Source organism: Oryzias latipes, chromosome 17, assembly GCF_053564925.1.
Source record: "Oryzias latipes strain Hd-rR chromosome 17, Olatipes_Hd-rR_3.1".
Lineage (NCBI taxonomy): Eukaryota > Metazoa > Chordata > Actinopteri > Beloniformes > Adrianichthyidae > Oryzias > Oryzias latipes.
Window position 1 is genome coordinate 10426872 of NC_136253.1, and position 15736 is coordinate 10442607.

Here is a 15736-nt window from a genome sequence, read left to right on the forward strand (position 1 = left end):
TTCAAAGTTAGAAGTATTTAGAAGTAAATTAAAAAGTAAGGAAACTTGGGCAGGGCAACAGCAGGAACTCCATGACAACCAATCCGTTTTTTAAATTTCTGGTGCTGAAATTTAAAATTGAATCCTTCATGGATGTAATGTTCTGAAATGAACCTCTAGGTGCTACTTGGGAGACATCATCAGTGATAAACCCGAGGTCATAGGGTGTTTCGGGTCTTTAATCATCAAACACCCTCACAGCTCTTCAGGAATAATCCACACAAGAGTTCACAAAGTTTTTATAAATCACGTTTGTACTTCTTCAGTCAGATAGAGCCTCCACAAAGTTCTTGTCCACAACTTTAAACAAACATTTGTAGCTATTTTTGTAGATATAGGGGAGTTTTGGTAATAATGGAAGGTGTCAATATTAACCGAGTTAAGAAATCAGTTTTACTGCTAAACACAACTATCTTGATGATATTGATGGTTCCGGTCAAATCTAAACCAAAGTTTAACAAAGCAAGATTAGCTAATTTCTGCCTGAAATGATACTTATGTTCTATTTTTTAATGTACTTCTACTTGGTTTAATGCTTCAAAAACACAGCTTCTCCATCTGATGTTATGCAGATGATCTTCAAATCTGCCTCTCAAAGCCACAAACCCACTCCAACCACAGTCTGGTAGTCCTAAGGTTCTCAAACTTTAGCTCTCTCCAAACCTTCTGAATCTAAACCAGAATAAAACAGGCCATTGTGTTTGGAAGGAGGTCCTGACACAGACCTTGGTCTCTATTTTAAATCAACCATTGAGAATCTGGACGTTTCTTTTTGACAGCAATTTAAATTTCGATAAACAAATTAACACGGCTGTCAAAGCCTAACAACATCCTAGACTATTAGCAAAAATAAAGCCTTTTTGATGCCATAATGATTAAAAAAATGTAAAACAGTCCACTCTTCTATCAGCCCCCGGTTAGTTTTAGTCAGTCCTGTTCTCCCGGCTGCAGCTTGCCCAGAATCCGGCTCTTCGCCCCTTCATCACTGCCTCAACACCTGTCCACCACTCCTGCCCTTCGCACCCTCCAGTCTGCCAGAAAATCCATTATGAATTATTAATTCATGTTTTGAAAGCTCTCCATGGCCTTGCATCATTAAACTTGAGTGAGGTTTTAACTCTCCATAACCTTGACAAAGTTCTGCAGATCTCAATGTTAGATGGAAGTTTTACAATCAAAATACAAATGTTCTGGTGAACTCATCCTCTCTTTTGTCCTCTCTGTACTTCCATTCCAGACGTCTCTTAAATGTAAATGAAGGGCTTTTTGAAACTCTCTCTGGCTTTAAATTCCCAGAAGTTTAGGGATCTATTTCATATATTAAATGTAAATCTTAGTTTTCATGTTGTTTTGTGTCTGTGGATTTAATGTCACCTGTTTGAGTGCAACCTCTCGTGTCTTTAGGTGTTATACAAATAAGATCAGCTCATTTTAATGAAAGGTCATGCAAATATGAAAGGACTTTCAGCTCAAATATACGATAAAAAAGCACAAGATCAGATAATAAATAGAGCGGGGTCACCAGGTAACCGCTGTGACCCATCTAACTAAAACAAGTCGTTTTTTTGTTCATTCTAAAGTAAAACAGTCCAACTTCACTACAGAAAAAATAAAAGACTTTGATTTAATAAAATATTCTCTACAACTGCAATGTCAGTAATTTTTATCAAACTTTTTAATCAACCACAAAATTTGTTTTGTATTTGATGTTAAAATTTTACATTTGGTTTACTGTCTTTTTGAAAAACTTGGGTTAAAGTGAAATCACTATAGGCTGGGATGGAGAGCACTGTGGAGATGCAACATGGCTTTTAAACGTCCACAAAGTTTGTCTGTCACTCATAAACTCAGGAACTCATGTCTTTATACAATAAGCTGAGCAGCACAGAGTTAGATCAGTTCTTTATTTTCCTCATCATTCCATGCACCCCAATTAGAAAGATGCACTTAAAGCCTGCCTTACATAATTAACATGGTTGCTGGAAGCGTCTCCACAATGCTTTGCTAGGAACTAACAAAATACAACAATGTGTAAAGAATAACGAGAACAGACACAATGTCTACTGCAAAACCAGCTGCCCAAGTTCAACTCATTTTCCTGAACATTTTATGATGTAAGCGTGACTCAGGAGCTGGTCCGGTGCGTGCTGGAACCTCACTGGCTTACCAGGAAAACCTTGTTTGATCAGGTCCTGTTACTAAAGCATTTCATTAGGTAAACCTTTCATTTCTTACTTTACTAAAAAAAGAAAAATAAATAAATAAATGGGTTCAAACCCTTTCATCTCTTCCTAATATCAAGGATTTTAAGCATTTTTTTACAAAGAAAATTCATTTTGCTACAATCTTACAAATGAAGGCATATAAACCCAAATTAAAACCAAATCAGATGAAATAGAAAAATAATATATAGGATTTAATTTGCTGCACATCTGTCCTTAAATATCCATGAAAAAGGTTTCCATATGTTAACCCAACAGTTTAAATCTCAGTCAGGAGCCACAAAACAGAAAAAATCTCTTTGCAGATCTGAGACACTCAGCTGTAGGAAATGTTCCCACATCAAAGACAATAAAGAAATAAATATTGCAAAAGTTTATATAGCACAGACTGCAACAAGAGAAGCCTTCTAGAAAATGAACAAGAGAGCCCTGTGCATCGCTAGCTGGAAGTGAAGTATATATTACTTTGAAATATAGTTACGAATGCATTAAAATTATGTCTAAACTTGTTAAAATTCTTTACATTTCTGTGGTTTTTAACTGTCAAAAAAGTTTTTCTGCTCAAAAAGAAATGAATTTCGCAACATTGACCTAAAGTGTATAAAGTTAAATCAAAATAAAAAATGTAAAAGTTATCAGCTCAGAAATTTTATAAAACACTTGAGACCTGTGGAGGAGAAAAACTATAAACCTTTCTTTCTGCCATTTCCAAGAAATGAAGTCAGTCCAAAATTTTAATGTCACTTTATTATCCAGAGAGCCTGTGCTTTAACTAACATGCTTTTAAGCTTTTATACTCTCTTTAAAACAACAGGCAACAATAATTTATTGATCAATTGATATAAATTGTCAGCATGTGTGTGTGTTTTGAATGAAAATACTGTTTTAGGAAGTGACAGAATTCCATCAATCCATCTTCTAAACCCGGTTTTGTCCCTTTTGGGGTCACGGGACAGAATTTTAATCAATCAATTATTTATTGTTCAATATCTGCTTGTTGTTTGCTATCTATTCTCTGATCATAATAATGACAAACATGTTTTTTGTAGCCAATGAGAGATGTTTTTGTGATCACAGACCCTAACCCAGGGGTGTCAAACTCATTTTCACAGAGGGCCACATCAGCATAGTGGCTGTCCTCAAAGGGCCATATATAACTTATACATGCAACTAAATGTTATGAAAATTAAATGTAACTGCTCCTTAATGTTAAATAACGCATTATTTATTTATTACAACTTTTTAAAGTGACAATTATAGTTGCATAGAAAACATGTGTTTGCTTGTTACTCTAGCATAAATCCTTTTACATTGGATTCTGTCAGGTTAGGTCATGTTGACAGTGTATAAGTCCCAATGTACAGTTGCCCAATCCGATATTTCAAGTCAGATTCCCCATATATATGGATAAATGCACACCAATTTTCATTTTAAAAAATTAAAAACCTTTATGCTCTTGTGGGCCACATAAAATGACGTGGCGGGCCACATTTGGCCCGCGGGCCTTGAGTTTGACACATGTGCCCTAACCGGTCATGGGAAATGGTCTCCCTTACTGATTCCCGTTCTGCTGAGTCCCCCACCCCCACCCCACACACACCTTTTCTTTCCACTGTCGCCCTTTGCTTGCCTATTACAGGAGATTAATTGATGATAAATACTGTAGGCTATTATTAAAAAATAGGTAGATAACTGTAACAAATTTGTCAGATAGTTATGATCTCTTTTGAAGTATCATGAGACACCCTCGGTTGTGAAATGCTTCAGTTTTAGAAATCAAATATACCATCTGAAATATTTAAAATGAATACAGGCAAAGTTTAAGAAAAAAACATTTTTTATTAATAAACTTATTAAAGTGATTTATCTCTGATCTTTAAACAGACAAAGTTAGATAAAAGTAAGAAGAGAGAAGGTGAATAAAAACATTGTTTGGCTTTCTTTTCATAAAACCACATGAAATATTGCTAAATGAAAGTGATGTATATCTCCAAAAATGTCAAATGTAAAGATCATTTTAAAACTAAGAGAAAAGAAAAAGAAAAAAAAGAACACCAAGCATTATTCATGCTAGGTAAAAATATCTTTAAGTGTAAAATCTAAAACTATGGTGTTTACAAGAGATGTCAAAGAAAACAAAGGTTACCAATCTGTTTACAGTTTTTCTAAATCAAGATGTTTACATCCAGGGCTTAATGGAATGTAATTGTTTGCTTTTTGCCTTTTTTTTTAGTTTATAGTCTTAAACATGTAAAACCTTTGATAAAACCAGAAGCAAAAATCAGACAGAAAATAATCAAAAACCCATCATTCATCATGGATCCTAAACTCACATGGTTTAGTAGATAAAAACATTTATATATAATTGCGGGAAACAGAATAGCAATAGATACAGACTAGAGATATCAGAACATAAACTGTTTGAAAAACTTGTCACACAAGCTTGCACACTTCAGCGGCTGCTCCATCGGAAAGCCACAGTCCAGCATACAGCGGCTGTGTGAACGTGGTCTGGACTTTGTGGAGGAGGATCATGGTGTCAGAGATGCTGAAGAATAATAGGAGACCTGCATCGTGATCCACGTACACCCCCACTCTAGAGGACCAGGTGCCTGGGATTGAAGTTCTAATTTCGTTATGACGGAATTCATAACTGTTCTTGAAACAATCCAAAGCCCAAGACTTTTCGTTGTCACCGAACATGCACTGGCGAAATGTCCCATCTCTGCTGATATCTTTGTATGAAACGGCCACCAGGACACCCCTGCCGCTCCGCTCCACCTCCAAGTAGCACCGACCAGTAAGACTTTCCTGACTTAAGACCTGCCAGGAAAATGCAAACCTTTGTGGAGAAGCAGAATAGCAAAGCTCTTCTGACGAGAAGACAACTTTCCTGTTTTCCTTTGACAGAAGGAGGTGAGGGTTTGCGGTGCTTGGATCCATTGCGATTGGGCGTGCGTACTGCAGGAATTTATCTCTGCCTTTTGAAAAGTTTGGCCTTTTCTTTGTGCTGTTAAATCTTTCCAGCACATCATACAGATAGACCTGATTTCCCTGTGATGGTCTATCTCTGACAGATTTGGTCTCTACAACATCAGGTGTGACTGAAGCTTGACGGGGTGGCAAGCCTGACAATATGGCTGACCTTGATGTGTTTATTTCTCTCTGTTTAAATCCAGGTGACATGTGGTCATCAGAACTATTTGACATGTCAAATGTTGACACTGGGTCATCCTTTCTGTTCTCCAGAACTGGATCTGGGGTTTTGACACCTTCTCTGGAGTCCGGGACATCTCTGGTTTCTTTATATGCTTGAGGCTGAGGTTCTGAACTAGCAGTACTTCCAGACATTGTCATTATGATCTTTGCACATTCTCTATCAAGCACATCTAGTATTTTATCCTTGGCCTCCAAGACGACTGCAGGGACTTTCTCAAACTGTCTCAAATGACGTATCCGGATACTAGGCTGGTCTTCGCATTGAGCTAACGAAGAGTAATTGAGCAGAAAACTAATGTCGTCATCTGTTCGTGATAGATTTTCAAGCTTTCTATCTTTTTCCCTCAACTCAGCAATTTCTTGATGGACACTCTCTCTGAGCTTTTTGAACCGACTTACTTCGGCCTTCTGTCGAGATATTGCCTTCTCCTTAATGACAGAGAGATTTTTCTCAATCATTTTACAGAGGTCTGTGAACACATTCTCAGTGTGAGCCAGTGCATTTTCAACAGAGACATTTATAGAGTCCTCTACCTGTTGAAAAGTCATCATATCCTTCTCTCTCCTCTTGATCTTGGAATAGATTCTTTTTCGAGAGCCCTGAAGGTCGTTCTGCTTTTCGTTCCTTTCAGCTGCAGCAGAGACTTTCTCGTGGCCTTTATGTTCCTCCTTAGAGCACAGATAACAGATGCAGCTTTGATCGGTACGACAGAATATCTTCATCACTTCATAATGCTTAGAGCAGATGCTGTTCTCTAGCTCTGCAGTTGCTGCCACCAACTTGTGTTTCCTCAGGGGGGGTACATCAAAATGAGGTTGCAGGTGATCCTCACAATACGACGCTATGCACTGCAGGCAGGATTTCACCGCTTTGAGTTTGACCTCACAGCACACATCACAGGCCACATCTCCAGGTCTGGCAGAGTGGGGGTGTTGTCTTGGTCCATCAGTGATGTCAACACAGTCTTCGTTAGAGCCTTCAGTCTTCCTCAGCTCCTCCACCACAAATGCTAGTATGTTATTTCTAACCAGAAGCGGCCTGGACACAAATTCTTGACGGCACTCAGGGCAACTGTAGATCCCAGAATCCTCTTCATGATCCAGATGTTTGTTAGCACATTGCATGCAGTAGCAGTGACCACAAGGAAGGCTCACCGGTTCATTGAAGAGAAACAGGCAGAGGGGGCAGGAGAATCTCTCTCTGTCAATTTGAATGCCGTGTGCCATCTTCTCTCCTGTAGAGGTGACTTTCAGCTGAGTGATCAGAAGCGACTGAAGGTTTTTCACCTCAGCCGTGTTATAAAGAGGCTGGAGGAGGCGCCCTCCTCAAAGAGGTTTGGCTACCAAGAAAGAGGTTGGGCCATAATTACACAATCAGTTCAACGTTACTTTGGCTAGGGGTTAGAGTATTTTGTGTAGTAACAGTTTTTCCTTTAATGGGTTAGCGGCAGCATTTAATCTACTTATTTTTAAAAGATACATATTCTATAACCTATGAAAAGAAAATCAAAATTCACCAAATTGTTTTAACAACTAGAGGAAATGCCCTAAAGAGCATAGTCAGTAAGTGGTTTGCAGAATGTTGTGGCCGGTTAGAGACTCATATTAGACAAAGTCTTTTTTGAGCTTCGGGAAGAAAAAACTAAGGTGGTGTTGCTATTTTTACTAACCTTAAAATGCTATTGACACATCGCTGAAATGGATTTTCTGCAAACAAGTGCAATGCAAACTTGGTAATTTCCTAGTCTGAAGGCAACCTTCCAGTCATTCTGCATTCCTAACTTCATTGGCAAAATGGGAAATGTTGAAAACAGGAGAACAGATTTATTTATTTCCTCCTACAGGTTTTGAAGTTGAGTCATGGCATCTGCGCTTATAGTCTTCTCTTCTTGAAATTTCTTGCCACTCATTAGTCAGATATGTGGTTTCCTAACAGCTTCCAGGCGACCTAACTTTTAAGTCAGAGATGATTGTCTAAAAACCTGTTCAACTAGGTCTCAGGACTGGAGCCTGAAGCATGTACAGTGCTACAGATGTTAAATTTCAAATTATAAATGATAGATTCAAACTTTAAGATCCTATTTGTGACTTACTGGTCAAACCTTTAAGACGAAATTGATCTGAAATGGAACCTTAGGTATGTTTGCTGAGATAAAAACGCTTGACCTACAGTATGCTTTGTGTTAGCTCAGATATCACCGGGGAATATTTTAAAGGGGCCTCGAAACAAATTTTGACCCGAAGTTGTGCAGTCTAACGGTGTTATTTTTCTCTGCTAAGTATTATTAGCTTTAAGAAGACCTAACTTGAAAATGCAGTAGGATTTCAACTTAACATACCTTTAACATTGACGTTGAACGATACCTTGTTCCATACGGATTTTTAGAAATATTTTTTTTACAAGATTACATAACATGTTTTGCTTTCTGTTAACTCCTTGCGGGTTTATCTCTTAAACAAACGTATAAGCAAACACAAAAGGAACAAAACTGTTAGCAAATGTCTAGAAGTTCTACACAATTTGTTATATGGAAGGCTTGCTGTTGCTGAACATCATCTGAATCAAACATGCTGTGCAAACTAACCCACTGAAAGTGACTAAGGCCCAGTAATTCGGGCCTGAGTTTAACACATATGCTCCATCTTATAAGTCGCAGTCTCGATCTGCTGCTGATGTTGGGGGGTCCCGGCTGCTGCTGCGGTGGGGGCCTTGGTGGGGGCGGCTGGGTTCTCTCCCTCTTTTTACATTCCATCATCCACCCCAGAAGAACTTAAACAATCACTCGAGCACAGGTGCTATCTCATCTTTGTACAGTTTGCGTGACTGAATGAAATGTTTCATATGTGTTGGTCTGAATGCATAAGTAGAAGTGTGTGAATGTTAGCGGTAGCATGTCCATGTAGACTTGTTTGTGTGCAAACACTTTTGGAGCCAACAGGTGTGTTTGTAACGTTTGTGCGTGTGTGTGTGTGGGTGTGTGTGTGCGTGTGTGTGTGTGTGTGTGGAGAGGCCCCGCCTATTTTAAAATTTTCATGCATCTTAACCTGGCAGTTGTGATACAGTAAAGCTCCAGCAACTTGTTGCTTTCTGACGCTTCATGATCTTACCATGATCGCTACTATAATCACCCCTCTAACACCGCCCCCCAATTTGCCATCCCTCTCTCTTCTTTCCTCCTTTTACTTTCCGTCCAGTCCAACAAAAAAATATTTACAGATATAATTAACATGAATAAAGTTTAGCTGAAATTACAAAAGGGGTTTATTCAAACATACATCTGGTTTATCATAAGATTCATAACCCCTGCTGTAAAAGTAAAATGCGTCCAACATAAAAGGCTTTCAGCTCTCATCTGTTTGCTTAGCTGTTGGACAGGACAAGTTAGAAAAAATAAATAAATAAAAACTGCATAGTAAAAAAAAAGAAGCATTTATACATCGCTCCAGAGTACAAGTTGCACTTTTAAGAGAAAAGTCAAAAATGTGTGGAAAAATTAGCCCGGCATAATGCTGCATTCATACCGGATGTGATTCATGGGTTAAGTTCACACCCGCTCCCTCTTTTGACGCACGTCAAATTTTTATGCTCAATGCTTGTTCAAAAATGTTTTCATAAACTAGACACTCCCATTGCATATGGAGAAGCTCCTATCTGAGGTTTTTAGCCTGATTACTGTGTATCTTGTTTATAATGGAAGGAATATATGGATGATGTTGAAAAATTACGTTTATTTTTTATTTTTTTCAAGAGCTCTACAAAAGCATAAATAGTCACCTCTCCATCTCTTGGTTCATGAGGTCATTCAGTCTTTTTTTCCTACTTGATTGTTATCTTCTATACTGGAGGAGCTGTATCTCAATGACGGTGTATTTAGCTGTTCTTCTGTCTTTCTGTGACCCAGTTTGATGACTTGCTGTCCCGCAAGGAGGGAAAAACTAAAAACAATAATTATAATGTCTCGATGCAAATAAGAAAAACATCATAACGTTTATGAGGAAATCGATCAGATTCTCTTCCATGTCTGGACGGCACCTCTTCTCCGGCACTGCTGTCAGCAGCAAATACTGATAAATTCAGTGTGGGAAACAACCGCTAAAGGGCAACTGGTTTATTTACACAATTTTGGACAAATGTCCAGCAGCGACTTTGAGGCATGTTAAGAACAAAGGCGCAAAAAAAACAGAATCTGATGCGTTTGGTGTGAGCGGACAATTGATAAATAAAGCATGTGCTTGCCTTACTTACACGTGGCAAACCGTCGCTAGTGATTGTGACAGTTTGCGAATATTGATGAAATTGGGTATATTTCTGTGTTCAGTTAGTTAGAAATGAACTTATGAACATAATTACAATAGAGGCCTTTTTTCAATAAAATGTATCAAGTATGCTGTGACTATATATGTATGTTCAAAAACTACAGTTGCTAACGCAAAATCGGTAAAAAAATAAATAAATAACACATCACTGTTCAGAAAGAATTTTTTTTTGAGGTAACATAAAATTTAAACTGAAGGGAAAAACCCACTACCTGTTAAAGTTTTTAAACGCTTTTTATTATTCTTATTGTTATATCTTATTTTATCCTATTTTTGTTTTAAATCTAATTATTATTTATATACTGATGTTTTTTACTCCAGTGCTTCCTTTTGGGGATCCATTGTTCTTGGGGCTCCACCAGCTCCGCCTGTAGGGGGTGCTGTTGCTGCGGTGCTCATTCTCAGTACGCCGGCTGGGGTCCTGCTCTTCAGTCTAATAGCCGTAGAGTGGGCCCTGAGCTGCTATGTGGGGAGGATGCTGTGGCAATGACCCCCGGGGTCGAGTGGAATCTTGGAATAAACGGATCCCCATTATATCATTTCTGCACAGCAGTACCGAGCCAGACTGTTTCTTTAAGCTGCAGTTTCTTAATTTGAGGGTTATATTGGGGGAACTGGGTACGTGGAGGGAGTAATCTGTGTGTGATTGTCCTGTGTTTTTGGTTTCAAATGATTGTCATCTTTTATGACTATTTTATTTGCTTTTATTTGCGGTTAAAAACCTTGGGTTTTTAACCGGAATGAAAGGCGCCATGCAAATAAAGTTTAAAGTTTGAAGTAAGCAGGCACTAGATCAGGGTTATGATGAAAAGCAGCAAAATAACAACTGTCCTTTCTCTTTTCCATGAGCAATCCAGATTTGCAGGAAGAAAGTGTATATTTTTGCTTTGGTGGGAAATTAGTGTTGTTGTCAAGTGGTAATGCTTTTGCCAAAAAAAATAAAAATCGTTTTCTACTGTGTTTCTGAGAAGCGTGGATTAGCAGGTTTTACTACGGACACACGTAACGGTTAAGAAAAAAAGACACTTGTGTGAGTCTGACGAAAAATGGGGAGTATTGTGCATAGAGTGTGTGAGAGGGGGACCAGAAGAAGAGCGGCATTGTCTGTATTTGTGTGTTCACGAGTGTGTGTTTTTAGGTCGACTAAGAATGAAGCTTAAGAATGCTCTGAGAACATCTTTCAGGACTGCCTTTAACTCAAACCCACGCTCGTCTTTGTGGAAGAAAGGAGGACGGAAACAGGGAGGTGCACACTCACATAAACCTCCAGGAAATCAATGCGGGTCCCTGCAAGGTTCCGCTAAGTGATAGAAACTTGACTGGGGAAGGGCGTGGACAGCTGAAAAGGAGAATGAACGCTGCACAGGGAAACCAACCCAAGCATTGCTTGGAATTGAATACCAAACAGTTTAGATAGTTTCTTCCTTACTGCACTTCCTAACAGTCAGTGTGCATTACGTGAGTGACTGTGTGTTTTTATGCACACTAGATTAATGTGTTCTCCAATAGTCAGACTTCCTGAAAGCCAGTGCTAAATATATACCCAAAAGCTTTTAACCATTCTGTGGTGGGGGGTTTCACTCTACTCACATTAGAAAATAAATATGTATCAAGTAATCAAACTATACATTTATCATCATATTATCAAAAAATCTGCAGGAAAATGAATTATTGGAGATGAAATCAAACGCAGAAAACAAAAGGCAAGAAAAAGTACCTGGTACTTGAGGGAGGTAGGCTCCAATTAGCATGGATCGCTTCTTTTCATAGCCTTTTTGTGTGATATCACCTGCAAGAGAAAGATGAATTTACTCTCCAATTCACTCTTTCACATCAAAAAGCACAATTCCAGCATCAATCAAAGCATACTTGAGGCTTACAAAGCAAAATCTAGATTCATAAACTCACAGGATTCTGCTTAAAATGTATCTGGGCTGATGAAAGTGTTTCCATGTGGATTATTTTGACTAAAATAACTTTAATCCATCAAATAGGGAAAAGAAGGAGGCTGCACTAATATGTAAATATACTAGACAGCTGCAATCTGAGACACCAACATAAAAATAGACACATTGACCCTTCACATTATGTTTAGTTATTCTGCTCACTCAATGTGACCTAACGTCGCACACCGTATCTAAGCGTGCAAACAAGGAGATTCAGACAAGCATTCGCCCATTTCATTTACTATCTCAGTGCAGTAAACTATCGAACAACTCGCTGACTGATCTGTGTGGAAAATCTGCTGAGTGAAAAATCAAGCCAGCGGAGGTGTCATAAGCAGATTTCCATGCTGCACAAAGCAGGTTTGGATCCAATAGCACAGTTAGAAATCAAGTTTTGGCCTCTGGGGGAGTTACAGCCGTAAAGAGTCTGCCGCTTTTCTAGATTAGGTTATCAAGGAGAAACATAGGCTTTGGGGAAAAAGAAATTAAGTTATGAAATGGGCTCAAAACCACTCGACTTCTTATAAAGATTATCTGTTTAATAAAGGAACTACAATTTCTGCTGAAGGCAGAAAACGAAAGAAAATAACATTTTGGGAAATAGTCTTTACAGCACTAAGAAAGTGATCTAAGAAAAATGTCACTGTAAAGAAATTTGCCAAATTTTTGAAAGATTTTAAGATCCATAAAGTGTTGAAAATTCTCAAAATCCACAACCTAACTGCATAACGTGATAAAAAAAGTGGACAACTTCAAGTTCTTTAAGATTTTATTCAACTGTACTCGCTGCAGGAGTAGAGATAACTGCATTAAGTGTGTCAAGTCATCTCTGCACCAGGTCGGTGAATAAATCATTAAAGACAATCATCCCTATCGGCCAATGTCAACATTTCAGCCACTACACCTCCTCGATAGAGTTCTGCTTTAACCATGAGCAGGATGACCTGTACAAGATATCAATATGTCGGCCATTTTGAATCCAGTTCATTAGCACCGTAAAGGAAGACCCTCCAAATAAACGCCTCTTATCATTTTACTTCTGGTAGCGCTGAGTTTCAGAGCTTCTAGCTGATCACTTTTTAAAAAGAGACCTCCTACAGTCAACAGGCAAAGCAAACAGTTGCTACTGAGAACAGAGTAATAATAGATGGGGGGTAGTGGTTGTTCTCACCTCAGCAGTAAGAATAAAAAAAATTAAAAACAGTAGGATGATTGGTCTCCCACTGCAGGAAATACAAAATATCGTGGAGCAATAAAAACCTCCAGATGCCGAGCTCACCCCTTCTAGTTTTTATCAGCTTTGTCTAATCAGGTCTTTTGGGTGCTGGCCTTTCATTTTAGTTACCAACTACCAAAACCCAGGCTGGATTTTACTGGACTGCTGGAAAGTAGAAAGCTGAAATGGAAAAAAGACTTCCTTGGTCAATTGCTTTAAAAGGCTTTTTTTTAACTGTAATATTAGGGTTGAGTTGAGGTAAATTGAATGGACCTTCAAGTCTTGAGAGGAAATGTTATCTGTGTTTATTTGGAACATGACTTTTTCCTGCTTGGTGCTGATTTAGTTTCTAGCAAGAAGTGAGGTGGAAATGACTGTACTTTCACTTGTTGCATCTTTAACTAACTGAAATTTTTTTTTAAATATTTGATAAAAGTTTTCAGACAAGTGTTATATCTGAAAAAATACATCATCAGAGTGACTTGAAAATCTGAAATTTGTTGACTAGATGCTAATGCTAACATCTATGCTAGATTTTGTGTAATATTTTATATTAACTAAGCAGGTTGGATCATAATAACCTCAAATATTGGTACTAGGGAGGTACTGATCCAGTCACGTGATTGGGAATTGGGTTGGATCACGTGGTTGATCCGATGTTGTAGCCCTCTCAATGATGGGACATTAAATTTGTTCTTATTATGATCAGTGCTATATATTTTAAGCCTAGTATTTACATAAATACTCTACCAGATGTCTGCATATCATGAATAGATCAACCCTAGTTTGAGCAGGAGGCAAACAAAAACAATTCAATTGTGACTAATATTTTAATTTATTAGTTTAGACAAAAAAATGTCAACACAATCAAACATTATCAGGCAAAGTGAGTCCTGTCTTAAGGAGTTGGTGAAGAATTAAACAGACTTAAAAAGCACTAAACTTGTATCAGATTTAAAAGGAAAAAACTCCACACGCTTACCAACTTTAATAAATCCTTTTGAAAAAGAGACAAATGTGTCGCTAAATGTGGATGATTGCAAAAATCATCTGGCAGCATGAAGGTGAGGCATATGGCAGCAGTTAACAACTCGGGTGGGGGAATCAGAGAACAGTCAGAAACTGGTGAGACTAAAAAAGCCTCAGAAATGCTGAGAAAAGGAGGAAAATACAAGGGTGGGGGTCTGACTTTGTCTGCTTGCTTATGTCCAGCAGAGGTTGAAGCTCAGGTACCTGATTCAACAGCATGTCTGTTAGATGAAGTCAGATCCTCCAACAGATCTGTGTTCACAGAGTCAGTCAATGACAAGAACCACCAACAGAACTGAACAATATCATCATCAGATATTTTCATCAATCAAGCACATCTCTTTAAATTAGAGGAAAACCCCCTAAATAATTGGCAAAACAACCATCAGATCTTACCTCTGACTGTCATCCATAGAAAATAGTTTAATTTCAGCTCCAACAAAATAAAGTCAAATAATTCCCCATTTAGGTGATACAGATGCCCCTATGTTGGACCCAGACAACGTCAGTAAGTAGTTATTGGTCCATAACGGTCTGAGTCACTGTTTCTATGGCATCCATTCTTGCCAATAATGTGTGAGCTTGTTGGAAGTTCACCCCCCTACCACTTGAAAGCAGACTCAGGAGAATATGTCAAACGTTAGACGTGATGTCCAGCAGGCACCACATTTTGATTGAGGCATCTGATTGGTCAATTTGTAACTTGAGTAACTTGCATCACAGAAAAGAATATAAAAAAAAAATGAGAACAAATTAGAGCATGTTAAGAAAAAGGTACTAGAGCAAGAACGGTTATTCTGACAAACATAATGTCTGAGTAAAACTGTTTATTTCTCTATAAAAGTCTATGGGATTTTGTCTTGTTGGATCCAGCGGGTTCTCCCTGTTAGGAGCATGAGGAGGGAGGGGTCACTCCGTCCAGTTCTCATACAGTGCATTCTAAATTAATACTCAAATTATATTTTTCTTTGATTGTTTTAAATCTTCTTTCTCTTTCGGCTTTTCCCATCAGGGGTCGACACAGCGAATCATCCTTTTCCACCTCACTCTATCATGGACATCTTCTACCCTAACATTAGCCAACTTCATGTCCTCTGTTAAGACATCCATGTATCTCCTCTTTGGCCGTCCTCTTGCCCTCCTGCCAGGCAGCTCCATCTCCAACATCCTTCTACCAATATATCCACTATCCCTCCTCTGAACATGTCCAAACCATCTCAGTCTGGCTTCTCTGACTTTGTCGCTAACACAGGCAACATGAGCCGTCCCTCTGATGTATTCGTTCCTTATCCTGTCTAACCTGGTCACTCCTAAGGAGAACCTCAACATCTTCATCTCCGCTACCTCCATCTCAGCCTCTTGTCTCTGTCTCACTGCTACCGTCTCTAACCCATAGAGCAGAGCTGGTCTCACCACTGTCTTGTACACCTTTCCTTTGAGTCTTGCTGGCACTCTTCTGTCACACAACACTCCTGACACTTTCCTCCAACCGCTCCAACCTGCCTGCACTCGCCTCTTCACCTCTTTTCCACACTCCCCATCACACTGAACTGTTGACCCCAAGTACTTAAACTCCTGCACCTTCTTCACCTCAGCCCCCTGTAACCTAACGCTTCTACCTTGATCCCTCTCGTTCAGACACATGTATTCTGTCTTACTACGACTGACCTTCATGCCTCTTCTTTCCAGAGCAAACCTCCACCTCTCTAGCTGTTCCTCCACCTGCTCTCTACTCTCACTGCAAATTA

At 38.8% G+C, this 15736-nt stretch overlaps 1 protein-coding gene across 12 annotated transcripts in view; it reads right to left on the reverse strand.

Annotated features, from left to right (window-relative positions):
- Nucleotides 1-15736, reverse strand: part of LOC101156198 (disco-interacting protein 2 homolog C) — a 201314-nt gene that overhangs the window by 87065 nt on the left and 98513 nt on the right. For all 12 annotated transcript variants that reach the window (XM_078934381.1, XM_078934380.1, XM_020711272.3 and 9 more), the window contains exon 2: nucleotides 11515-11586. In XM_078934381.1, the coding sequence (XP_078790507.1) occupies nucleotides 11515-11586 (72 nt within the window). The remainder of the gene's footprint in view (nucleotides 1-11514; nucleotides 11587-15736) is intronic.